General features: G+C 34.6%; 1 protein-coding gene across 1 annotated transcript in view; it reads right to left on the bottom strand.

Moving 5' to 3' along the window:
• The window catches only part of PREX2 (phosphatidylinositol-3,4,5-trisphosphate dependent Rac exchange factor 2), a 102,177-nt gene that overhangs the window by 61,954 nt on the left and 12,447 nt on the right, over positions 1-27,776 (bottom strand). Inside the window, exons 2-11 of the mRNA XM_034429932.3 lie at positions 17,669-17,740; positions 17,467-17,589; positions 16,688-16,792; positions 14,941-15,042; positions 13,395-13,556; positions 7,168-7,301; positions 6,650-6,753; positions 5,300-5,449; positions 2,398-2,542; positions 580-680 (exon numbers count right to left, since the gene is read on the bottom strand). Coding sequence (XP_034285823.1) covers positions 580-680; positions 2,398-2,542; positions 5,300-5,449; positions 6,650-6,753; positions 7,168-7,301; positions 13,395-13,556; positions 14,941-15,042; positions 16,688-16,792; positions 17,467-17,589; positions 17,669-17,740 — 1,198 coding nt within the window. The remainder of the gene's footprint in view (positions 1-579; positions 681-2,397; positions 2,543-5,299; positions 5,450-6,649; positions 6,754-7,167; positions 7,302-13,394; positions 13,557-14,940; positions 15,043-16,687; positions 16,793-17,466; positions 17,590-17,668; positions 17,741-27,776) is intronic.

Here is a 27,776-nt window from a genome sequence, read left to right as displayed (position 1 = left end):
TAGAAATAGCAAATCCAGGAAATAATACAGTTCTAATGTAAATCTAATAGTCTCTCACATGCACAGTGATTTTCTGCTTCTGAACAAAAACAGATGGGCCATTCAATTTTATTTTAAGAATTCAGTTCCTGTGGAAACACAGCTGGGTCTACATAATAAGTAAATAAGTAAGTTCCTTTATTTTGGTCAATAACCAGCATAAAATAATAAGACAAAAACAAAAACAGTAAAGTATGGGACAAGCTATAAAAGACAAAAGAGAAAATATCAGATCCATGTAAACTCTTAAATATCATTTGGATTCAACAGGGATATAATATATACCAGGCTAAAACTGAAAACTAAAAGCTAGAATAGTTCCAAAGATAGTGATGATGTTATCTAGTTGGTAATGAAATGTTCATCAGAAAACAATCAAACTCAGACCATCAAGGACCTCACTCTTCCAAAGACTTATTCTGTTACTTTTGGCTACAACAAATGTTATTCTCATAAACCATTAAGTACTCTGTATACCTACTGACAAGTAAAAAAAGTTAAATGTTTGCAAATCATTGTTAGAAAAGGCAACTTATTTACCATGGTGGATAATGCCGTTCTCTAACAAAGCCTGACCAAGATGAACACCTTCTTCAGGTCTGTGAATCTCTCCAGTTTCCAATAACCAAGATACAAACTCACTAATTAAGAAAAAAGCAGATAGACAAAAATTATTTTAAAACATCAAAGTTAAATGTAGTAAAAAAGTAAAATTCCTAAAAAAGCAACAGAATACATTTTCCTCATTAATGGTGTAATCCAATCCACGTCTATTCATGAATAAACTGCTCTGAGTACAATGATTCTGAGAGAATCATTTAGATTAAAATCTAAATTTGTGGTTTTAGAATTCATAATTTTTTGTTTCTTTAACAGCTATAATGGAGTAAGGGTCAATAAAATGTTGCTGCATTTAATATTATTGGAAGAACTGAAGGCTGTATTAGATGAAGTAATAAATCAAAGGTAATGGCACTGGGGCAAGTATTCTATTCCCTCAGCACCCCTTTTTTTCTGAGGTGCATCGGGGGAAATTTGTTTTTTAATTATGATAAGTCGTTTTACAGTTCACATTATAATTTTCATATGTGCCCTGTCTCAAAAGGTAAGGGAACAACTGTGTAAACTTCAGTAAGAAGGTATTAAGAATTAAGTGAGAGTTTATGATTATGTAAACTTGATGAAGTCTGATCAGACTTCATTAATGTCCATAGGTACAAACTATTGCCAGAACTTAAAGCTTGTTTTGCATTGATAGTTTGGTGAGGCAAATGTCTGGGCTGCAGGAAGAATCTGACATTCCTTGAAGCAATATTTAATCAATTTCATTATACGATATTTTTATTAATTAAACAAAATAGCACTCATCTTCAGTAAGATACCTGAGACTATCTCCATAAAAAAGGTGAAAAATAGGTTGTGCATTATGTGTGTGTGTATGGTGTATATATATATATGTGTGTGTGTGTGTGTGTACATATATGTGTACATGTGTGTGTGTGTGTGTGTGTGTGTGTGTGTGTGTGTGTGTGTTCTGAGGTTTTTGCGGGTGTTTGTATGTAGGTCTTTGGTTATTCGGGTTTTCTCCTGCGTAAAATTGGAGGTTTCTTGGCAACGTTTCGATGAAGTCTCATTCGTCATCTTCAGCCTGGTGTCTTTGGCTTCGTGCTTCTAGGAGCAATGTGTGTGATCGCAGCTGTTTCTTCCTTTTAACTGCCAGTGGGGGTGTGAACTGATTGGGTGGGAGCTTGGCTGTGTTCTGATTGGGTGGAGGTGTGTTCTGATTGATTGGCCAAACCCCCAACCAATATTTTATCTTCTTTTAATACCATATGTAAAATACTACCTTATGTTTTATAAAATGACTTTATATTTGACAAGGCCAAAAAAGAGATATTTATGCTACTCTGTCTTGTTGATCCATTTAAAAAATGGCTGTAACACATAACACATTCTATTTAATATTCTAAACTATAGGACAGAACTCTATTCACATGAAAGACAGAGAAGCAATTCACCAATTACTTTTTGCATATGTAAAATAACATTTATCGTTTCAACACTGCATTTTTAAAGCTTGGGGGACAGGTAGACAGACAGATTCTATTGTATTTATTTATATCATCATTTCAAAAACATTTGTATACTTGTATAATATCTGCTGGCTTCTTTTCAGGAATATTGTGTAGAATAGTCAATACCCAGACTGAGTTAAGCAATTCATTAGTTAGCGTCTGAGTGAGAATATGTGGACTAAAGCAGAAATCCTAAACAGTCTGACCATTTTATTTATCTAATTTGATAAATAATAATTAAAATAATGAGACAAATTTTTAAACTCAAATATTAAACACATGCCTTCCAAGGAAACATTTTGGAAAAGTGGTTAATTTTCTCTTTCGGTCTTTGATCAAATTCCCTTGTTGGCACATCATTTTGTAAAGTTTTTCTCCTTGTTCAGAGATCATCACCCATGTATCTTGTTCCATACCAAGTTTTAACCCTGAAAAACAAATCACAATATAATAATTTTGAAATGTTTCCAAATAATATATTACTATCTATCTATTGTGGGGCGTGGGGTGTGTTCTTCAGTTTTCAATCTTAGTAACATTAAATGTAAAATAATTTGTGATTTACTTTAAAGACTTTTAAAATTAGAATAGTAAACATTTCCAAGAGCAGCTGGACAAGTTCAAACAAATCATTCCAGACATGATTTTCTATAAACAAATACAAACACACACACACACACACACACACACAGAGAGAGAGAGAGAGAGAGAGAGATACACAGAGTACTGAAAGATTCAGGTTAAAATTTCTAGTATAGTGTATTCAGTGTTAAAATAATCTCGAGAAACAAGTCTAGGAAAGCTCCTTTTCAAATACACAATAAATGTAAAGATCCCCATTCACAAGGACTTTTATCTGAAAATCATTTCAAAAGCTGAATGGACTAGCCAAATAGTTGTCAGGGAAACTAGGGAGCCAATAGTGTCAGATTAAAAAACTGGATTATGAAGACAAAGCCTAAACACTAGCATAATACATCCATATAATACACACACAGACACACAAACACACACACACTAGTAGCTCATACTAGGCTGAACCTTCCTGAATAAGGTTGGGTTCAACTTACAGTTTTCTAGAAAGAGCAAGGGTTTTATTTGCACTGGTTTAGTGCATATTATGGTAAACTATAAGGTTTGTTTGGTTTTGGTTTAGCAAATTACATCAGCATTGCAGTTATTAGGCAAATGAGATCAGTCATGCAGTCATGTGAGGGGTGGCCCAATGTTTTACAACAGCCATAAATGCTTTACAGGCCACCCATTTCGAGGCTATTGTGACTGCAGAGGCAGAGAACAGAATATTTTATGTACTATTTTTAAGCATTAAAAATCTTTTTAAGTTTTTATATGTAGCATTTTTTCAAATGTACTCCATCTTTATATTCACGGCATATTCAAAGCAGCTAACAGATTGAGCATTAAAATGCAATTAAACATGAATAGAATTGCAAAAATAATTCAGTAATATTCCATTGTGATAGAATACACACAATGCTCAAAATCTATGAAGAAAGAAAGCTAATAATATCTTTTAAGATCATAATCTCACTACTTCAGAAAGTAGTCAGCTAAATTTCCTTTTCACTTATACTTATGTAAAGTTTTTCAATTGCTTTATATTCATGAACATGAATAGAATTATAAAATAAACCAAAGCTCCTTTTTATTCAGGGTGAATGGAATGTTGTTTACAACTACTTTTAGTGAAGGCATTTGAATTCTGCAAACTGTTTTATCTATGAATCATTTGTTATTCCATACGTAATTAAGTCAGTGCATCCTGATTTGTAAAATATATATTTACACAGATGTTTTGGAGATGAGATGACTGAGCTATATATATAGATTATCGAAAGATAATCCCTATATAAATGTTTCAGAAGCTTTCATTTTGAGAACTAATGTGATGAATAACCTGATTCTTGCTCTTATTTTGGTTCCCTCATTGTTGGCTATAATTTTCTACAGTGCCTGAAAACCTACTTTGCTTATCAAATTAAAATAATGAAAAAATCTTCGTGTGGGATCAAAATTACTTTCTCCCACCCCAGCTTCAATGCCCTGGATTATTCTGGTGCTCTCACCAATTATTGTTCCTTGCTGAATAATGTTACTACAAAATTTGATTCATCTGCACAAACTTTGATTCATCTGTAAAACTCCACAATTATATGTTAGAGAGGAGTAGGGGATGGAAATAGAGAAAGAATGAATTTCAAGTAAGAATTCTTTTTACAAAACTTTGCCAGTTTATATCAACATTAACTGCCCAAAGATGAAGAGTCTGAGGGTTGTTGGTTTTTTGCTTGCAAGTAATGTATAGAAAGAGTAAGTAGTTCCAAGACTAATATAGATATACTTGCTTTGTAAACATTAAGCAATAACCTGTATAGGATTTTTTAAAAATTATTTGGGGGAGAAAACAAAATATGTGTCACAAAAGCCAATGTGTGACTCCTACCGGCATACGATTTATTGAGCTTTTCAACCCCCGATAGGCCAACCATGGATAAATCCAAGAAAAGAAATTTTCAGAAGAAAACAGAACGTTTAATTCAACTACATATGCTAGTTTTGTGGCCATTCAAGAAATAGTCAGGCACGGGAAGGTTTTTGTGGCTCCCAGTGTTTTCTTTTCTGTGGGAAACGGGTCCAAATGGCTCTTTGTGTGTTTAAGGTTGCATACCCCTGATCTAACTCAACCAGAGAGAAGTCATTGGCTTCATCATTACTCGAGACACACACATCATATCCCTAGATGTCTAACTCCACTTCTTTTCTATCCTTCTCATCAGAGGAATATCCAACAGGATAACACTTAAGGATCTTATTCACTTACTAGATCTTGCTGGGAAAAGTAGTTGGTGTTGCCAGGAGGTATAGGAACAGAGGTTCCAAGCTATTGCTGTTCTACATCCTTAAGATGAGAAATGTAAGGAAAAGGAATTAACAGAATAACAGAGCTGAAAGGTCTTTTGAGGTCTTCTAGTCCAACTCCCTGCTCAAGCAATTGACCCTATACCATTTTAGACTGTCCAGTCTCTTCTTAAAAGCCTCCACTGATGGAGCACCCACAACTTCTGAAGGCAAGCTATTCCACTGACTAATTGTTTTCACTGTCAGGAAATTTCTCTTGACACTCCAGGTGTGAGAGTGTATAGAAATAAAATTCATGTTCTCACCTTTTCTTCTTTCCCTTTCTTTTAGGATAGCTTCAAGCCATTCATGCTTTTCTTCAGATGTTTTGGCCATACACACAAACCATTTATTCTTTGCTGTGTTGTGTATCTTCCAACCATTGAGAACAATGTGGCCACTGCTGTGATAATCAGCTGAAAAATGATCACAGAAAGGAAAATCTGAGATGTGCTTCCCATCCAATGGCTACTAAATGTTCTGAACTGTACAAAATGGCTTCTGAACTCACCCTAAGCATTACAATGTGCTCTTACTTAAAGCAAAACTTCCCCAGATAAATGCTGGCATCTGTGTGCTTCCTTCTATGTTTTATGAAAATTTTTAAATGGTTTAAGAATCGGGAGGAAGTTATAATTCATTTAATTTTTGACTGCCCACTCAAAATTATGAATCCTGCCTAGCCAAACCAAATCAAATTTCTTTCTGTTATCTAAACAGCAATGCTAGGCTTAGGAAAATCCATGCATTTACCAAAAGATTAAAATAAAACAAACAAAAACAAAACATGTCCTAAATAACATTGGAACAGAAATGACAGTTTCTATTAAAAAAGAGAGTCATTCATGCCTTGGACACCTCACAATCTGCCTTCTGCAATGTGTTCTACATGGTGCTGCAATTCAAGATGCTGCCTGTTTATAGTATCTGCCAAACCAATTGGATCGGGCAGGTTAGATGAATCCTTGGAATACGCTGCTTCATTACAGTTTCACACAATTAGGACCTAATAAAAATCAGGGGCCATTGTTTATAAATAGGAACATAATTCTTCAATTTGTATAACCTTTGGTCTTCCATTTATGCCAAATTTATTTACATAAAATAACTGCATAAGTTATTGAAATTGTTACAGATAGTCCTCGTTTAATAACCACTCATTCAGCAACCATTCAAAGTTATCATAGCACTGAACAGCACTGAAAAAGGAGACTTAAGACTTGTAGTTGAGACTGTCATAATGTCTCTGTTGCTTGGCAACCTGATTTAACTTACAACAGTCTCAGCATCCCAGTATCATGTGATTCCCATTGGGTTACCTTTAATGCCTTCAACAAGCAAAGTCAATGGAGAAGCCAGCAGGAGGTCGCAAATAGCGATGATGTGATGTTGCACTTCACAGCTCTGCAGCATTTGCTGAACCATGGCAACTGGAACTGGTGCAATCTTTGTTGTACATTGGTGCAGTCATGTGACATCACACTTTACAACCACATCACTTAGTGACAGAGTTGCTAGTCTCAATTACCATCTTTAAGCGAGGATTACTTGTATTATTATATGAGACAGCATCCAATAGATAACAATAGTTAAGAAAGTGATGTATATTCATATACCTGTGCCATCATCAACATTCTCAACTTCCATCAACTCTGTATTTATTCTGCCTCGGAAAAGGTATCGATGACTTTCTGAAGATGCTTTGCTGTTTTTCAGTCGTCTAATTAAAGAAAAGTATTGTACAAATATTAAAAGTACTAGCTGCACTTCAGGTCACTTCAGGTTGTTTATTAGTATTAGCAATTATTTATACACCAAAAAATGAGTACTATCCAGACCTCATTTTATTTAACGCTGTTGCAGATAATTTTATAATTTAGTAATAATTATAAATAAATCAATATCATTTTAATAAGAAATTTTGGTTGCAATGCAAAAAAAGCATGCTTTGTAGCCTTAAACTTTTATTCTAAAATAATTGTTGTTTTGCATTCGATGAAACCTTGTACTTCTAGAATTGTCATTATCTGAGTATTATAGTAGTTAAAATATTCAAATATATTTTTAAACATTTAAATTCAGATAATTTATATATGTTCAGTCTTAAAAGCATAAATCAATAATTGTGTCTCACCTATGCTTTCTTTTGCAATAGACCAAAAGATTGTCAAAAAGAAAGAACACTCGTTCTTGTATATTTCCTGCTGAGATTTTCAACAAAACACCACACATCAGCATTTCTGTGCAAGTGTCGGTGATGTTAGACCCCTAGCAAAGAAACATGAAAATAACAGTTATGTGGACCCAAAATTTAACAGACAAACCGAAGAAATACTCAGTTCTCTACAAACATAATGCATTTAGCTAAAACATCAAAGTGGATTTAGTATTTAGAAAGCTATCTTAATCACGAATTCTTATTCACTTTATCTACCTATCTTGATTTAAAAATGAGATGGACCAGTTGCTTTCGTGGTGTGGAGACAATATCTTGGTCCTTAACACCAATAAGACCAAGGAGCTTGGACTATAGAAGGAATAGATCAGACATCCAGCCCTTGCTTATCAATGGAGACCGAGTGAAGCAAGTGGCCAGTTTTAAGTTTTTGAGTGTTATCTTAAAAGAGGACCTGACCTGGGGTACTCACATTGCAGCACTTATCATAAGGGCCCAGCAGAATTATACTACCTGAAACTTCTCAGGAAACAACAACTGAATGGAAAACTGCTGATTCCTTCTACCGCTGCACCATAGAGAGTTACTTACTACATCTGTGTATGGTTTGCCAATTGCACAGTAGCACATAGGATAGCACTCCAGAGGGTTAATGTCATTACCCAGAGGATCACTGGTTGCCCTATCCCTTCTTTGGAAGAACTTTATAGCTCCTGCTGCCTTAAGTAAGTTCAAAACATTCTTAAAGATCCATCTCATCCTGGGCACTCTTTTTTTGAACTTTTACCATCTGCCAGACAGTACAAGATAATAAAAACAAGGACAAATAGGCTGAAAAAGAGCTTCTATCCCAGTAACTATATTGAATTCCTCTGTATCGTGCAATACTAATGCAATATTGGGTTTTCAATTCAATTGTATAGAATGTGAAGGATGTATGTTTGTGTTTTATTTTTATAGTTATAATGTACACTGAAGATACCATTTAATTTCATTGTACGAGGTGCAAAGATAATAAAGTAAAGTAAACTAAACTAAAAACTGGTTTATTATGCAGACTAATGTTGCATTATCTGGAAATACCATCTTAATAAAAAGATCCTTTTAAAACCAGGAAACTAAATTTTTCAGAGGATCCCTTTAAACTCCTCTCATAAAGAAATTTTAAATCACTTATTCCCAATCAGAGAGAACAAAGAAATGAATTCAATGTCACTGGAGGAAGAAGAGTTTTCCTTGTTACCATTAGGGTAACAGGTACCTTTTCATTCCAATTGCTCCTGATATTTTTATATACCAATAGGAATTTTTGTACCCAAAGCATGTGTTCAATCGCTGCCCTAACAAAAAATCTGGAAACTGTCTTAAGATGGGTTTTAGCTTTGTTCTTGGAGACATCTTTTGAAGAGATGGTTTCAAAGAACTGTGTATGCTTTGGAACTGAAACCATAATAATTTGGATATAGGAAAATGTTGACTGCACATCTAAATAATTTGATTAAATAAACATTCTCGAAATCGCTGAAACTTGCTTTAAAATAAAACGGGTTAAGCAAAATATTCACTGTATGTGCTTAGATCAGAATGAAGAAGTAGGTTCATTCTGAAGAAAGTAGAATTTTGCTGATTTAAGGATTATGACATTCTAAAAATAATGGCTAACATTTTTCATTGATGTAATTGCAAATATATTTTTAATAGGCTCTCTAGAGAAAAGGTTTGCTGCAGGCAGTATGTTTCTTAGTGCTTTCTTGGAGACTTATTTAAACATGTTAGCTATTTCATACTGCTTTGTTGCAGCACAAAATACTGTAGTATCATATACGACTTATAGGATGCTATGAGTGAAATCATTAGCATAACTAATCAAATTTGGCTTTTCTGTACTCATATCACTGCATACATACTTATTCACATTATATCTAATGTGATATAATGCCTATCACCTAATAGTTTATCTTTATATCCCAGCTGCCAAATAATGGTTTAGTGATTCTGCCAAATCAAAATTAGAGAAATAATTTCATCCTGATTCTGCCTAAGTTCCTTGTGTTAATATAACAAGTATTAATTTGCTTTGCTATTTGAGATCCCTTAAGTAGAAATGCAATTAAGTATGGTTTATTATTAACTTATGAAGCATAAGCAATCAATAAAATGCCTGCAAAGGATAAAAATAAGAGCATCATGTGTTATTATTTATAGAAAAAAGATTCAGTCTTCCGTACAATTTTTCTCATTTAAGTGTTCTGGCCCTCAGTCCTCTTAGAAATGTATCAGTTATATGCAGGGGTGAAATGTAAAATTTGTTACTACCGATTCTGTGGGCATGGCTTGGTGGTGGGGGGGGTAATATGACTGGGTGGGCATGGCCAACTTTTTTTTTTTTTAACTTTTCAAAGCATTTTTTCTAATGCTTTGAAAATGGGCGTTGGTTCTTACCTGATACGCCTCTTCTCGGACTGTCGGGCACGGCAGTCAGGATGGGTGGTGACTTGGCAGAGTTGCTTGCCTCTGCTGATCAGGCAACTCAGCTGGGATCGTCAGAGACTTTTCAAAGCATTTTTTTTACCCCCTCTTCGGCCAGGAAGTTGCAGAAAAAAATGCTTTGAAAAGCCTCTGACAATTCCAGCTGAGCAGCGCAATCATCAGAGGCTTTTTTTTTTTACTTTTAAAAGCATTTTTTTCATTGGAAGAGGTTGCAGAAAAAATGCTTTTAAAAGTTAAAAAAAAAGCCTCTGATGATCGTGCGGCTCAGCTGGGCATGGTGGAGGGGGGGTGCAGGAATTTTTGCTACCGGTTCTCCGAACCACCCGCTGCCATTGCCAAGTTAAGGGGGGGTTGTGGAGTTACTCAGAGGAGCACCACCCTCTCCCCACTCCTCTTTAACATCTGCTTAGAACCATGGGTGAAATCATCCGCTGGCATGAAGAAAGCTATCAGCTTGCATTAATTCAAAATATCCTATTTTTTTCTGTCATGAAGTCAAAACAAAAAAGCAAGTTATTTTAACAATTATGATTCTACAATAAAAATACCCACTCAATACAACTGCATTTGGAGAGTGTACCATTAAAGAAGAAAAAAATAAATTTTAAAATGTATTTTTCAAGTTGTCTGCTTTTCTACAATTGTCTAATTATAATCATTAACCAAGCTCAATTTATGACACTTTTGCATTGGAATTCAAGTCATGCTTTGATCTTCCATCAGATACTAAAAATAGCTTTTTTCTAAGTAAGCAACACGCTAAACATTTTCTTCTGACAGAAAATCTCTAACAAGTATATTTTTCTGTTCTTAAGCCTTATAGCAAACCAGATGTTCTGTTAATTAAAGCTGCTGTTTTAGTACAGAAAGGTTTATTAAAGAAATGCCTCATAAATGTGGTAGATTTTTTTTAAATGAGAACATTATCTCTCATTAGAAGAAAGTTGACTCTTAAACATTTAGCAACTAAATTGTAACTAAAATATACTTTGCTTAAGAAGGTATTTATGAAGGTGTAATGTAACAGGCCTTCACTAGTAATTCATAATTATCTGGTAATGTGTTTTCAGTATAGAACAGTGTTATCATATATATTTATCTAGCTATCTGTAATAATGATTGACTTTAACTAGTACCAGCTATTTGGAGTCACAATGGACATTCCAGAAACCTCATTACAAGTAATCCTCATTTAGCGACCACCTTCTACAAGTGTTTGCAGTTATGATGATGCTGCAAAAAGTAATTTTTTGGCCATTCCTTGCATTTATGACTTCTGCAGGTCTGTAAAGTAAAGGAAGGCTGAAATAAGATCATAAGCACAGTTGTCATTTTACTTAGCAACCATTTAATTAATTGCCAATTCCAATTCCTAAACAATTATATTATATTTTAAAAAGAAAAATTTAAGATGCCAAGGATTGAACCAGGAACTTTGATATGCAAAGCAATTCTTTAGCTACTAAGCTATTGTCCCTTTATCTTATGAAAACTGATGATGTACTGAATGTTGTTCCACACAAAACCTATTCTAAGCTACTGATATCATTATCAGTGGTCAATATGTCATTTTATTTCCATCTATTTGATTAATTGGGAAATCTGCATTCAAAATGTGACAGATCATAGTCTTATAATGATATTTTAACTATTTATCACTAATATACAGTATTAAGTTGATTACATGTTTTTATTGCCTACTGGTTTTGTTTCTAATTGTTGTGTACTCAATATAGAATAATAAGTGAAATGAGAAAAAGGAGGAGAAAACAGCACATGAATTGTATTCATCTTGGTGGAAAACAGAGTAACTGTTCATTCATTCACAGACCCAGCTAAAGAGAAGCCAAGCTGATGGTGACTGAGTTCATATATCATACAAAGGCATAGTTTGCTGAAGTGCAATTTCATTATAAAATCAGTATTGACTGGGTTTGGGTTAATACTAAGCTAAAATCTAATAAACATTGTTTAGCAGCATATGAGAAAAAGCTCTATAGTTTCATTCTCTGGCCAATACAGATTATTTCTTTTCTGCTTTCATTAAACTTCTATTTGATCAGGTACTGTGATTCGCTTCATCTATTATACTCTTCTGCTGAATCTTCTTTTATATTCTCATCCAAAAATATTCAGACCTATTTTGTATCTTCTTTGAAGTAATTTCTTCTAGATCAGTTATTTTTATCTCCAGTCTTTTGAATTTACTTCATACTTCTGTCATAGTACAGAAACCAATGCAATGATTACATCAGGAACTTACTAACCATAAAGTTTTTTGCTTTTCTTCTTGGAAAGGCATGTGCTTCCATTTTAGCCATTTTTTAAAAACTTTGCACCATTCTTGTTTCTACTACCACAGTGAAAACTGTGAAAACTGAACTGAAAAAAGGTTCCCCCAAAAAACCTAATTCAAAAATTCCTAACTAATATAAGGATTTTTAGGAGTCATGTCCTATAAGCAATCATTTTGAGAAAGAGGCAAGAAACAATTTTTCCTCAATGTATGCTTCTCTATTCTGAAATTATTTGAAAAGGAAATTCACATTATTTAAAATTCCTGCCCTCCGCTCAATAGAAAATATAGTTTGTAAGGGAAACCTGTGGCTGTCATTTTTCCATTTTTCCATTTTCCAGTCTTGAAATTTCTACCAATAGAGGAGAATATTTCTAGTTCAGCATTCTGGCACTCTGCAACAGTTGAAGTTTCCGAATTCTCTTCAAAGGCAGGCCCATATAATTGTAATAGTCCAAAGATGAGATAAAAAGGGACTGCTGATCCAGGAAAGGCCGCAACTGGCATACACCTCAATCTTTCATTTCTATCAACACTGATTGGGACCGGCCTTGGAGAAAGGAGCCGAACCAGCACAAAATTGTGCTTCCCAGTCCAGACCTCATAGAATACCATTGTTGATGGTATCAAAGGCTGCTGAGAGCTCAAGGGGAACAAGGATGGTTGCACTACTCTTATTCTGCTCTCACCAGAGATCATCACAAGTGTGACTGAGGCTGTAACTGGACTGAAGCCTGACTAAAAGGGGTCCATATAATCCAGTTCATTCAGGAGTCTCTGAAGTTGCCAAGCAATCACTTTTCTACCACCTTCTCTAAAAAGGGAAGAGAAACTGGATAAAAATTGTTCAGACTGGTGATGGTTTTTTGAGGAGGCAAACTAATTACTCCTTAAAAGGCCCTCCAAAAATCCCGTCCAGCAGTAAAGAATTGATCGCCACCTGAGCCCACCTGCTAGTCAACCTAGCAAGAGGGACAAAGATCTACTTGGCAGGTAGTTGCACTGACAGGACTGAGGACTTGTCCACTTCCTCAAGTCCAGCAGGATCAAATGTTTCCTTTTGAGCTTTTTCATTGTCTCTTTTGAATGGTGTGTAAAGGTTGTTTATATGTAGATTTAATCATACTTTCAACTAAATAACTGTGAATGTATAAACCAAGCTAAGTCCAAAAATGCTAGGAAATTTCTGGAGGCTTGGCACCAAAAACTCTTCATTTGAAATTTCTGTTATTAATAAACCAGATGTGGATTGATCAGGTGTCACAAAGATAACAATTTACTAAATAAAACAAAGAACAATTATGTATTCTAACTGTGTATGATAATGTCCTGTGCAGAATATAAGAATAATTGTACAGAGTTCTTGTTTCTTCCACATTTGCTAATATAATACATTTACCTCCCATCCTTCAATGTGAGACTGCCATTCCTCTAAAACCTCTAATTTTTCCATCTGTCTCTTGGCTTCATTTATGTTGGAACAAACAGCTTTCATTGTTTGGAGAGCTTCCATTAAGATAGAATAGTCACTGTGCTTTTTGGGAGTACGCTTTAACAATTCCTATTTTTAAAAAAGAATAATAAAATCAATTCTTATACTCTTCTCAAAATGGAAGTCAATTATTAAAATTTCACTTTCATGATAAAACTATAAAACAATGCCTATTCATTTGGAAATAAATTCTGTTAAATTTATATCCTGTTTTCCCCAAAATAAGACAACCCCTGATAATAAGTCCAATAGGGCTTTTGAGCGCATGGCAATAAGGCCAAGCGCTTATTTCAGGGTTCAAAAACATATAAGACAGGGTCTTATTTTCAGGGAAACATGGGTAGGCACTTTAAGATTGTGATATCAAACAAATCATGAGTTAGCATTAGCAATATTATCCATTTTCATTAAATGCATAGTTTCCAATTCCAGTCTTTAAGATGCTGGATCATATTTGAATCCTGTTTCATTTGGATTCATATTTTCACTATTTTTATAACAGCTATAATCAAATACCAAAATATTCAGTTCTAATATTTTATATCATCAGAAGCCATGCAATGAAGAGGGGCATTTATGCCTACATACGATTTATGTTATTACTGCATCTGCAAATAGTCAACCAGGAACTTTATTCAAAATTATTCAGTTGTAAAAATGGAGGAGATCTGAAGCGGACTACTATATAGAAGTACAATGACTCCAGAAATGGTCCATCCATACTTGCGGACAGAATTCCATTTTTCCATTCTATTCCATTTCATAGTTCTGGACAGGATTCCATTTATAAACACTTCTCAGAGTTACTTGTTTAGTGAAATGGATGAAATGGACAGCTATATAAATTAGTCAAACAAACAAATACGTTGTACTTCCCCATATGGAACTGCCTCTTTTCCTAGACTCACAGCTCCTACTTTAGCAGCAGATGTAGTTAGTGACAAAGAAAACCTTTGTATATTACTTCTTGTGCATCACCGTGACTCATTCTAGACCTGCAAGCATTATACAGCAACACTCATCTCCATGTCACCTCACAATTGGATAATTGTAGGCACTATTATACATGAAAGGAGTTAAGTAGAAGTGTGGTCCCCTAAACAAGTCCCAAAACAGTGTCCAGCTATTTTTCCAGTCGAAAAAAGAAAACTTATAGGCACAAAGAAGTTTCTTCCTAGCAATGGCCAAGTTCTTTCCCCAAAAAATCTCTGTCCAGGTATCTTTATTTCATAGGAAGGATCTCAATAGTGTTGGCATACTAGGTTCCATCATTTGTTTCTCTGCATAATGGGTATGATTATACCCTTCAGTAAACAATAATCTCATTTGTTTGTGCAAACAGATTTTTATTTCCAAATGACAAACAAAATTCAGAAAATAAAACAATTTCCACGTAAAATATAATATATTCAGAAGAACATATTTTCACACTTCTTCAAACAAAAATATATACCTTCAAAAGAAGAGGATACTTGCATATTCTCTGGATTGGTGTTACCAAGTAACCTTCTAAAGGTACTTCTGTACTCTTTCTTCCTCCTAACAGCATGCAGTTCTAAGAAAGGAATTAAATCATATGTATTTGTCTGTTTTAGCTATATACATCACTTAGAAATAATTTGTGAAGCAAAAATATAATTGAGATTTGGTAGGTTTTTGCCTGGGCATACTTCCTGAGTATCTTTCACAGACACAGATAAAATGAAATAGAGCAGACCTTACATAGTACCGCGGAAAATATAATTTATACTTGATAATATAATGTAACCAGTATTTGTTTATAATAAAACAGTGAAATTTTAATTAACTGCAGAGCAAAACTTTGTATTATACATATATACATATATACATATATACCTATATACCTATATACATATATACATATATACATATATACATATACATATATACATATACATATATACATATATACATCTATATATATATATATATATTATGGTACAGTTCTGACTTAATCATCCTTTGCTTTTAAAGCCAAAGGTAAACTGCTGTTCAGCACTGATACAAAGTCAAAATTATCAACTCAAATTCAGAACAATGGACAATGCATCTCTTAGCACATAATGAATTTATAGGATTCACAATTATAGGATCAGGTAATTATATGCCATTTTATTGGTTTAAGCCAGGGTGTCAAACTCAAGGCCCGGGGGCCAGATCCGGCCCAGGGCGTGCTTAGATCCAGCCTGTGGAGCCACCCTGGAAAGAGAGAAGGATCGGCCCGTGGTGTCTCTGCCAGTGAAAACGGGCTCCCAATCGCCATTTTCGGCTGGGATAGCCTCCTGCAAACCTCTGCCAGTGAAAACAGAGCTCTGTTTTCATTGGCAGAGGGTTGCAGGAGGCTGTCTCAGCCGAAAATGGAGATTGGGAGCCTGTTTTCACTGGCAGAGCACTCGGGCCACCATAGGCATCCCTGACACAAGCAATGTCAAGCTGGTGATGCCCACCCTGGCCATGCCCACTCTGGCCCCCTGAGGTCAAACACAACCCTGATGCGGCCCTCAATGAAATTGAATTTGACACCCCTGGTCTAAGCCATTTTATTCATAGCTATTAGCCACATTGTCAATATGTAACATCCTCATTAAGCTTTAGTGCAATACCTGTTGTGGGGTAGAAATAGGAAAAGAATGTACTGAGCAGAGGACAAAGTTGCACTACCTGAAAACAACACTTCATTTCTGTTCACCATGCTAACTAGGATTAATTTAAAAGTTAATAACATTTGAGTAGCTTTAAGTTCTGGAAAGCAGGGTGATGAATAGAGTGGGCACTTATTCTTATCCAGCAGAACTCTCTTTATTTATTTAGCTTTCAAAAGCTTACATATCACTTGGAAATGTATGTGTGTGCACACACACACACAAACATACACACACACACATCTGCACACCTTTGAATCATTGCTGACTCCTGGAAACTGCCTGGATTAGTATCTGAAATTTTCTTGGCAACACTTCTTAAGTGATTTGCCTTTCCATCCTTTCTAGGGCTGAGAAAAATGATTGGCTCAAAGTCACAAGTGGGCTTTATGCCTAAAGTGGGACTAGAACTCACAGACTCCTGGTTTCTAGCCCAATGCATTAACCAAACTGGCTTTCCTTAGAAGTGAATTGCAATCAAATTACTGCACAAACCAGAAGATAGAGATATAGAATACAAAAAAAATATTTATTTACCAGTAAAAATGTCCGTACTGTTTTTATTTTATTAAGTTCAAGCAGAAGCTTTTGTGCTTTTTCATGATTGCTGCAGTAATCGTCATAGATACGAAATCTGTCTCTCTGAATAAAAAGTTTTTAGATTAGTTATTTTGGTCATATTTTAACAGATATTTTTAAAGGAATAATGTAAATAAAAATATAAACAAATACAGTGTCTGTGAGCTAATATAAAATACAACAAATATTTACATGTTGACAAATCAATTTATAAAAAATCAATACAAATCAATTTATTATTTTTTTATTTTAGTTTTATAATTAGGTTCAAGGAAGTGTTTGTATCTTCTCATGGTTAAGATCAGGCTCCCATATGGTACCTATAGCACAATGAATATCTAGTGTAATTTTACAAAACTGTGCATTTTAAAGTCAGTGAAATTACTGCTGTTCACGTACATATCCAATATGTTCTAATGTAAAAAAAATGTTATCTGTGTATTACTGGAGGAGAAAGTTATTCAAGACAAATGTAAAAAAAGTGATTATTGTTCAAATATGTTAGGCCTGATTCATGAAAATCATGATGACGCCTACACTTTCTACTGAATAGGCTGCAAATTCAGCTTCCAAGCGTCCTTAAAAGATCTCATAAATTATGCAATCAAGATCATTTTGTCCTCTAAGTGGAGTATACATGAACTACCATGCCAGCAATTATTTTTTTTAAAAAAGGCAGTACTGGAGAAAAGAATATAATCAATTACATAAAGCTTATATTACTGGATTTGACATACAAAGTGGAGAAAGCAGGATCCCACTTCTTGTTGCGAATTAGGTTCAGGATGCAGACATTCTTCAATCCTAGATAGGAAGTTCTTGTGAACTTCTAGAATATCTTCAATATTTGAGAACAATGTCTGTAAGTAAGAAACCAAGAGTATAAATAAATCAATTTGAGAAACAATGAAAAGGAAGTGAAAACAAATAAATACTAACCTTAACCGTTTCCTCTGTTACATTTTTATCAATCTTAGTAATAGCCCACTGCATTATTCTTTGAAGGAATGCCTGGATAGAAGGAAAAAGAAAAATAAAGAAATTAGACATTAAAATGTCAGACATGTAGCCCAGAACAGCTAAATAAATAAATATGACATGAGGGTCAGCATCTTTTTGCAATGATACACACACGCACACACAAAATTAGCAAAGATCTCAGACTCACCAAATTATGAGCTCTCAAATTATTAAGACATCTTATGGAATGATGTAAGATTTTGTGATTTCATAAAATTTCAGAATACTTACTGTAGGTCAGATAAGTATCATTCTGTTCATCTCTGGTCTATGAAATCATTGAATGTAGATGATACTTTATCATAGTTAAAAGAAGAAATACATAATACATCCTGAAGCCAAAAAAAAGTTATCTGCAAATATCTAAAGTTATTCCAGCAGCTCAGGATGGCATTCACTTGTCACAAATTCAGTTCAAAAACCTCCAATTCAATGCCCAGCTGCTGAGTTTTTATTTGCTAATATATTAAGCACAACATGGAAAAAAACATAACAAAAGAGACCGCAAATAATATATATTCTTGGGGAAAGCCAACTGATGTTGACACAATAGATATATTTTCAACTGAGAAAATATACTCAGAGGGAATTTATATATCTTAAGCATTGTCTGTATTTGGATGTTTTTTACGTATAAAGATGAAAAGATTTTTAGAGGTCTGGATGATAAAACATATAAAGGACAGTTGCTGGAATGTCTAGTTTAATGAAAAGAAGGACTAGGGGTGACATGATAGCAGTGTTCCAATATCTAAGGGGTTGCCACAAAGAAGAGGGAGTCAACTTATTCTCTAAAGCACATGAAGGCAGGACAAGAAGCACTGGATGGAAACTAATCAAGAAGAGAAGCAACCTAGAACCAAGGAGACAGTTAGAACAATCAATCAGTGGAACAACTTGCCTCCAGAAGTTATGGAAGTTTTTAAGAAGAGATTGGACAACCATTTGTCTGAAATGCCTGAACAGGGGGTTGGACTAGTAGACGTCCAAGGTCCCTTCTAACTTCTGTTATTCTGTTCTGTTAGTCTTTATACCCAAAGACCATTGTACATTATGTTACTGAACAGCACATTATATAACGCAACATAGCTCAGTCCTCAGCTAGAGATTTCAACAATAACTATATAGCTTTGTTTTGTTTATATAAAGCCAAGAATAGCACCCAGCTATTTCTTTTACTCTTTTTTTTTTATATGCATTGAGATACGGTTTTGTGAGACGATCATTTTGCAGACCAAAGTAAAATTTATCCAACCATATAAAGAATGCTGTAAAATCTAATACATTTGACAGGTATTAACTACAAACAGCACAATATTTTTTCTTTCCCTGTTATTTTTGTGGTATACGCAAAAAGCAAGCAAATATAGTTTTATGATTTTTTTTTAAAAAAGAATAGAGTTAATACTTTAACAGAAGAAGGTGGAGATTTCTTTTGTTTCTACAATATACAACAAACTTAAATAGCCACAAACCATCTGGACTTATGTATTGTTTTTGAAAAGCTAAGCTTCTTTCTAGAGAATGACTTGAGTATACAACACACGATTTTTGACAATTAAATGTATCTCCAATCACCAACAATCAAAAAGAGTAAGAAAGAGTAAGAAAGCCACATATAGAATCCAAGCAAGAGAGACAAAATTTGAAGGAATATTTATTCTGACCAAAAATATATTACTACAGTAGGAAACCGCAAATCTATTTTTTTGAAGCCTAACTCCAAAAAACTTAGTATAGATTCTTCCCTGACAAAAACTATGTTTAGGGATTGAATTATCTGAGAATATACCTCCTGTGTTTCTTACATTACATCTAGTGTAGTATTAATGGATAAATTGGCAAAACAGTTAGGAAAAAGGTGTATTTCTCCAATTATTTTTTGGCAATCATAAATAGCAAATAGCAATAGCCTTGTCTACTAAAACATTTCTTTAGATATACAGGATATTTCCTTATACCATCAGATTATTTTTCATAGAGTCAGCATTGTCTAGTCTGTCTTCAGAAGTTGTCATTCCAATTTGCCAAGACTAGAGATTTTTGCACTTACATCAGCACGAATACATCCAACTAGCACAAGTATGTATAGATGTGCACTCAGCTTTTAACTACAGTGAAACAATTCTTGGGAATAACCAAAAGTAATTTGGACAGAAAGATGGTCAACATATAAATTTAATAAATGAATAAATAAAAGCTTTGCTTGTGACTACAAGCAATGGTAGATTGAAACAATTAGTTCCTGCTTTTTCAATCAATCAATTTTTCATCAGCAAAAATCAACATTTTTTTCTTCAAATGTTTAAAATTATTGCTAACTTTATTGATATATTCCTTTTCCCAAACTTCATTCAAAGGTGTTTTTTTTTATTTCTATTAAATAAATGTTGACTTTAGAATCTATCAATTTAACTATAATAAATTTCTGCAGTATTCACTTCTCAGTAATCAGTAATTAGATTAACTTCAAAGATCATTAGGTTTTAGCAAAGTGATTGCTTATATTTTCTCCTTGAATTCTTCAACAATATAAATCACCACTAGGAAACAAATCCAGCACGCTAATATTCATCTGAAAATTCTGAAAATGCTATTTTCTTGACCAATTTCTAAAATTATAATACTTAATAAAACTGATAATGTAAATTTTAAACTGTGTTAATAAAATCAGGTTAATATAACCTGATTTTTAAAAGGGGGGCAGGAAAGAGCCTGGAATATCATATCATAAACAATACATTAAATGCTCAAAAGACCTTTCTTGGTCATTATTAAAAAAAATCTAATTGAACAATTTTTGGCAAGCATATATTAGCAAACTAAGCAAGGTCTTTGTCTACATGTGGCAAGAGTAACTGGCTGGGAGTAGACTGAATATAAAACTGAGTGACCAGAGAAAAGACATATTCATTTCTTGCAATTAACCTAAAGGTACTGACTCTTGCAGTTACTCATTATTATGTAAAACAGAAGGTCTGCTATATTCAATATGTAAATAACTTATACTGAATAGCTAATATATATATGGGGAAACGAAAGTGGCCTATCCTTAGAAAAACATCTACGCTTTTGGAATCCTTGAAAAAGGGTGAGCTATCTAAAATGCATTGAGTAACTTTAATTATATCAAGGCCTTTTTTGAAGACAATTCAAGGAAAAAAATCCTTTGTATCACTGTCCAACAGTTCCTTCAAGGCTTGGACAAAAAGTAGATTTTTTTTTCCACACAAATTTAGAAGAAATAGCAGGATTTCCTCCTTCATTGTATATACAAATGGGACTCCCCCTATCACTCAACCTTCATACCACTAGTATGTATGTAGTCCAGTTCTTCTCCAGACATGGTACATCTATTTATTCAAAAATAAATATGACCAAAACTCTTTATTTTGCTAATTTATGCTTATTGAACTATAATTGAACCTTGAAATATTTCAGATCACTTTCTATCTAGTATAACTCTTGGCTTCTTCCATTTTATTCCAGTTTTATTTTTTTATTAGTAGGTCGTTTATTCCCATCCAATTTTAGTGCCATTATGATCTACTCACAAGACCTAAAAATCTGAACTTGTTTGAATGTAACAGTATACTATTGCTTCAGGGTGGATAAAAATCAATGATGTTTTTAATTTAAATTGGATTTTTTTTATTTTTATCAAATTTATTTTAATAAAATGCTTTTGGAGTAAAAATCTAAATATAGTTTTCTATTTAAGATACATTAATAATTTAGTGTAGTCAGCATGAAATCAAGCTTAGTTATGTAGTATGAGACTGTATATTCTGCAATATTTACATTTTTGGTAAACTCATTCAATGAATCCAAGCTCTGCAAGGCAAATAGGAAAGCTTCATTTTGTTTGCAAATAATAATAATAAAGATTCTAACTACAAGCAAGAGCACCTGTCATTCTAGATCCATCATGGCAGCGCTTGTTAGCAGGCATCCAGTCACCTGCTGCCCGCCATGTCCCTCACCTTGTTATGTCACTGCAGCATCACCAACTATCCCATTAAAGTGAATGGGACTGTCTGAATCAACAGCAGGTCGGAGGAGAAGCCGCTGTGGGACAGAGATGACAGTTGCTCTTTAAAAATTATGATTTAAATTGAGTTGATTTAAATCAAGCCTTTTTACTAGTGATTTAAATCATGATTTAAATTGTGATTTAAATCGAATCGATTTAACTCAAAGGGAAGGCAAGGAAGGTTCACATATTTCAAACAATCAAAAACTTTTCTTAAATTTAGAGAATTTGAGGGCTAGAATTTAGGACCATAAAGCAAAAGTAGATGGCACAAATTGAGAGTTCTGTTTCTCTTTCCTGACATCTAGTAATTATTTGAAGTTCTGTAACCCAGATCTAACTCTGCTGACATTTTCATTTCAACATTTGGGATTTTTTTCAGGACCTCCCTGAATTTTTATGTGAACTTCTCACGTTTTCCTCAGAAATCACCTTTCTAGTGTCTTGGTCAGCCTGGATTTGTGATACATAATTTTAACTTTAATGTATTATAAGCTAATGCTGAATTTGAAGTTGTTTAGTCATAATTAAATTTAATTGGTTGCTATAATTTAGACATAGTAAACCAGCAAACAATATCTTCACTGATTCATTGGCTAATATGGGAAGATAAGATTGTTGACATAGATACATTGATATAACTCTAAACTTCAACACAGCAAATGAGTCTATGGCCTGATAATGTCAATAAAAATTTTGTTTTATTCAGATCTATTTTTTTAACTGTTCAATTTCATTTATTGAATGAAATTATTTATGCACAGTCACTCATGCTCTTGTCACCTCTCGCCTGGACTATGCTAACGCTCTCTACATGGGGCTCCCCTTGAGGAGCACCCGGAGGCTCCAACTGGCCCAGAATGCGGCCGCGTGGGTGATCATGGGAGCGACATGGCGCTCCCATATAACACCTCTCCTGTGCGAGCTGCACTGGCTCCCGGTGGTCTTCCGGGTGTGCTTCAAGGTGTTGGTTCTCACCTTTAAAGCGCTCCATGGCTTAGGGCCAAGGTATTTACGAGACCGCCTTCTGCTACCGATATCCTCCCACCGGCCAATATGCTCTCACAGAGAGGGCCTCCTCAGGGTGCCGACGGTCAAGCAATGTCGGCTGGCGGCCCCCAGGGGGAGAGCCTTCTCTGTGGGAGCACCCGCCCTCTGGAACGAACTATCTCCCGGAATACAGCTGATTCCGGATCTCCGCACTTCCCATAAGGCCCTGAAGACGTTTTTATTTCAGCAAGCTGGCCTGGCCTGAATAGGTTTTATGGGTTAGTTTTTAATTGTATTGCTAGGGGTTTTAAATTGGGATGGCTGTTTAATTTAATTTATTTTTAATTATTTTAACTTTTATATTGTATGTTATTTTAATTCTCGGCTGTTCACCGCCCTGAGTCCCTTCAGGGAGAAAGGCGGGATATAAATTTAATAATAATAATAATAATTTATTGTGTAATGCCTAAAATTGCAATGTGAGCTCTTGTTCTTACTTATTCATTCATTCACGCATCAATGGTTGCTTTTTTTCCAGGACTTCACTTCCCACAAATGATAAAATGCTGCCAAATGGTAGTCTCCACGTTGTTGGGCTAAAATATTCAAAGAGCAGCACACTCTGCTTCTTACATTACACTAAAATAGAGATACAATTTCTTCTTTAAATGGTAAATCAATTCTCAAAGGTTGCTCTATTATTGGGAACAAGACAGCATTATGGTACTTGTTTACCTTGGATAAAAACTGTTCTTCCCTTCTCTATCCAGTTGTCAGTGATGAGAAGCAGCCAGTATCTCTTAAGTCAAACTGTAACAGCTGTCCAAACACTAGCCACTATTAGACTTACCAGACTGGGTTGGAAAAAAATCTATATCACCACTAGACAGCAGCAAAGTGATACTGTATAGAAAACTGTAATTTTTGCTGCCTTCTAGTGGTCATTGAGTTCTTTTTTCAACAAAGATATGATAATACGCTGACCACAAGCATGTAGGTCACAAAATATTGGAATATTGCAGTTTTGGTAGACACAATATAACAAAGATGTTGAGACTCTAGAAAGAGTACAAAGAAGATCAACAAAAATGATTAGGGGACAGAAGGCTAAAACATGATGAATAGTTTCAAGAATTGGATATGTCTAGTTTAATGACAAGAAAGACTAGGGGTGAATGATAGCAGTGTTCCAATATCTAAGGGGTTGCCACAAAGAAGGGGGTCAACCTATTCTTCAAAGCATCTGAAGGCAGGACAAGAAGCAATGGTTGGAAACTAATCAAGGAGAGATCCAAAGTAAAACTACGGAGAAATTTCCTGACAGTTAGAACAATTAATCAGTGGAACGACTTGTCTCCAGAAATTGTGGGTGCTCCAACACTGGAAATTTTAAAGAAGAGATTGGACAACCATTGTCTGAAATGGTATAGGGTTTCCTGCTTAAGCGGGGGTTAGACTAGAAGACCTCCAAGGTCCCTTCTGCTATTCTGTTAAATCTCTCAATATACTAATTACTATAACGGAACAGTTTGATATTAAAGAGTTTATGCACCAATGTAGCTTTGATAGCCCATTAGTGACTGACAGCATTACTTTTCTTATTCCCTGAGATCCAAAAAGGGAAAGCTAAAATACCTTACAGTTTTAGTTATTATTTACCAATGCATTCCTATTTTAAACCTAAGCAACTTGGTTTTATAAACAGATATTATCCTGACCATAGATATCCTTCTTATGCAATTTTACTACTATAAAATAATTCAACTGGCATAAAAATATGTTTGAGAAATGCTGCTGAGTCACTCATTCCTCTACAAACAAGAAAATTCACTTTATTTTTTTGTATTTTGATTAATGAACAACAGTAATTTCTTCCTTGAATTTTTACACAGGTTAATTATTTGGAAAGCAAGCAAACATTTTAAATGCACATGCCTGACATAAAGATTTCTATTAGCAATGATACAGTGAAGCAAAATACATCCCTTTCATAAATAATAATCTGAATGAAGTATTGCATAATTTATAGAGGATTCCAATACATATTGGAATATAGATGGTTTTCTCTTACAATTTGTTTAGTTGAATTTTATTTTGAAAAGTAATATAATTATATTAGAAATATTCAATTATTAATATTCGGGCAGATGAAGAAATGCATTTATAATTAAAAAAATATTTAAAACATCTGCATATCAAAAACAAATACTTTTTAGGCTGAAAATGTTTAACTGAAAGCTGTATTATTCACCACTCAGTCTGTTTATACAGCTCATTGTACATGTTTATTCTGGATACTTCATCTTCATTCCAAAACATATCACATAAGTTAATATAAATAAAAATATTCAGATTTTATCAAATCCTTATTAAGATCCTCACTGTATCATTGTATCTCAATAAACCATGTTGAGAAATTAATAAAAAATGGTATTTCAAAACATTTTTCAAAAACTGTACATAATACTGGATGCTACATTTGATATAATTGTTCTTTGATCAGTGAAATAAATCAGTTGCTATAAATTTTTTAAAAATGCCACATCTAATCATGCATGAATTTGGAAAAAGGTTGTACTGCAACCAAAAGAAACAAGTCTCGGTTGATTGCCGAGTCTTGACACAGTTTTAATTCAGATGTGTGAATTAAATTGTACATTATTTATTATTCTTGTACCTCATTTCCTTCTACCTGCTTAATTAAGAATTGTTTCTTAGCTTAGAAATGTATTTTACATTCTAAAAGGATTGTTTACAAGGATTCCTCACCTAATGCAACATGTCTGGATGTGTATTTCCATGTAAATATGTGTGTATTATAGTAGTCCTCATCTAAAGCCATACATTCAGCAACCGCCTGAAGTTACAATGGCACTAAAAAAGGAGACTTATGACTGGTCATTCAAGTTGCAGCTGTCACAGCATCCCTGCAGTCATGTGATTGAGATTCAGGAGCTTGGCAACCAGCACGCATTTACAACAGTTACAGAGTCCCACAGCTATTTGTAATTAGCTAGCTTCCATCAAACAAAGTCAATGGGAAAATTGTGGTAAGGGTTGGATTTACTCACTTCACGAACAGGTTGGCTTCATCTTTACTGTCCTCAATGAAAATTTCATAAGGTCCATGTGGGGGGATAAAATTATTTGATTTTGAACCATCAACCATGATTCACAAACCACCAAGGTTTGCAGATAACAATTGTTATTTGATGCCAAAGTTGAAACTTGACACCACGGGTGAAATCCAAATTTTTTCCCTACCAGTTCTGTGGGCGTGGCTTGGTAGGCATGGCAGGGGAAGGATACTGCAAAATCTCCATTCCCACCCCACTCTGGGGCCAACCAGAAGTGGTATTTGCCGGTTCTACTCAAAATTTCCGCTACCGGTTCTCCAGAACTTGTTAGAACCTGCTGGATTTCACCCCTGCTTGACACCAAGATACCAGTTCAGATCTTATCCATGTATGTATGAAATTAAGACTGCTTGCCAAGTGTCAGTTACATTATGCTTTTTAAACTGAATAGCAGTTACCTTTATAATACCCATTCTTGAACATTGGAAAATCTATGTTTATGTTTCAAATAAAAACATAAAGGTTTTGGAAAATATAACATAAAACAACAACATCAAAGTTTGGAAAATCTATGCTTATGTTTCAACCACTCTAAACTATTTTAAGTATTTCTTAAAGCATCTCTTTTCAACTCGTTAAAGCAGCCCCAGACTTTCATGGCTGGAAGGCAGCAAGGATTAGTAGTTGCATAAGGCTAGAAAAAACTACAGATTTTTCAACAGTTCTCTCTTACAATTTGAAATTTCTCTCAATGAAGCTGTAGAACAGGGGTGTCAAACTTGTGTACTCATGGTGGCGTCATATGACATATCACGACTTTTTCCCCCCTTTGCTAAACTGGGTGTGGGCATGGCCAGCGCATGATGAACCGGCCCTATGGAACGAACTGACCCCGGACATACGAAGGATCCCCGACTTCCGCGCCTTCCATCGTGCTCTGAAGACCCTATTATTCCAGCAAGCTGGTCTGACAGGATAAAGGATTTTAAATTAGGTTTTGATACGGGGTTTTAAAATGATTTTAGTTGGGTGTTTTAAATTCGGCCAATGATTGAATTATTTTACTTAAATAAAATAATTTTTTTAATTTTTGTTGTTTTTACCATGGCTGTTCACCGCCCTGAGTCCTTCGGGAGAAGGGCAGTATATAAATATAATAAACTAACTAACTATGACGTATCTGGCCACAAATTTGACAGCCCTGCTGTAGAATGCAAACTACATCTTGAGCACTACGTAAAAGTTACATCCTTTCTAGTTAATTCCCTAATCCACTAACCCATTTTACAGTAATTTAGTCAATAGACTTGCTATGTCCTGAAAATACATTTACTCATTCCAATGTATCAAACTCTCTACTTTCTTTTACTGTATCAAGACTACTATAATAATTTAAATCTCAAGTGCAGTATTATGTAATAGATTTTAATGCTGGGTATTTGGGCAGGTAATCCTCACTTAAAAATGGTATTTGGAATATCTGTTGCTAAGCAATGAAGTCATAATGTGCCATATCACATGATCTCATTACTTACCAATGGCAATCCTGGCAATCCCTGTTGCCATTGTTAAGCAAGAATGGTGGGTCATCAAGCAAGGACCATCTCACAATTTCTGGTGGCATGCAACACCAAAGTCATTGGTGAAGGTGGCAGAAAGTTGCAAGTCCCAAGTGGTTCACAAGCAGCCAGCAGGCAGGTAAGTGGCACACACAAGCAAGGAGTCTGGAGATGGCTGGTGCCAGGTGGGGAAGGATGCATATATAGTTGCACATAAGAATGATTTGAGGCCTAAGGTGGAGATCACATAACTGCTACAATGTCAAAAGTATAAGCCAGTTTCCAAACACCCAGATTGGTATCATATGACCATGGGGTGCTGCACTAACTGGAACTTCAAGAATTGGTCATAAGCACCACTCATTCAA

This window comes from Pantherophis guttatus, chromosome 3, assembly GCF_059756535.1.
Source record: "Pantherophis guttatus breed Tessera chromosome 3, ASM5975653v1, whole genome shotgun sequence".
NCBI classification, from domain to species: Eukaryota; Metazoa; Chordata; class Lepidosauria; order Squamata; family Colubridae; genus Pantherophis; species Pantherophis guttatus.
Note: the sequence above shows the minus strand (reverse complement) of the source record. Positions and strands in the feature narration are given on the sequence as shown.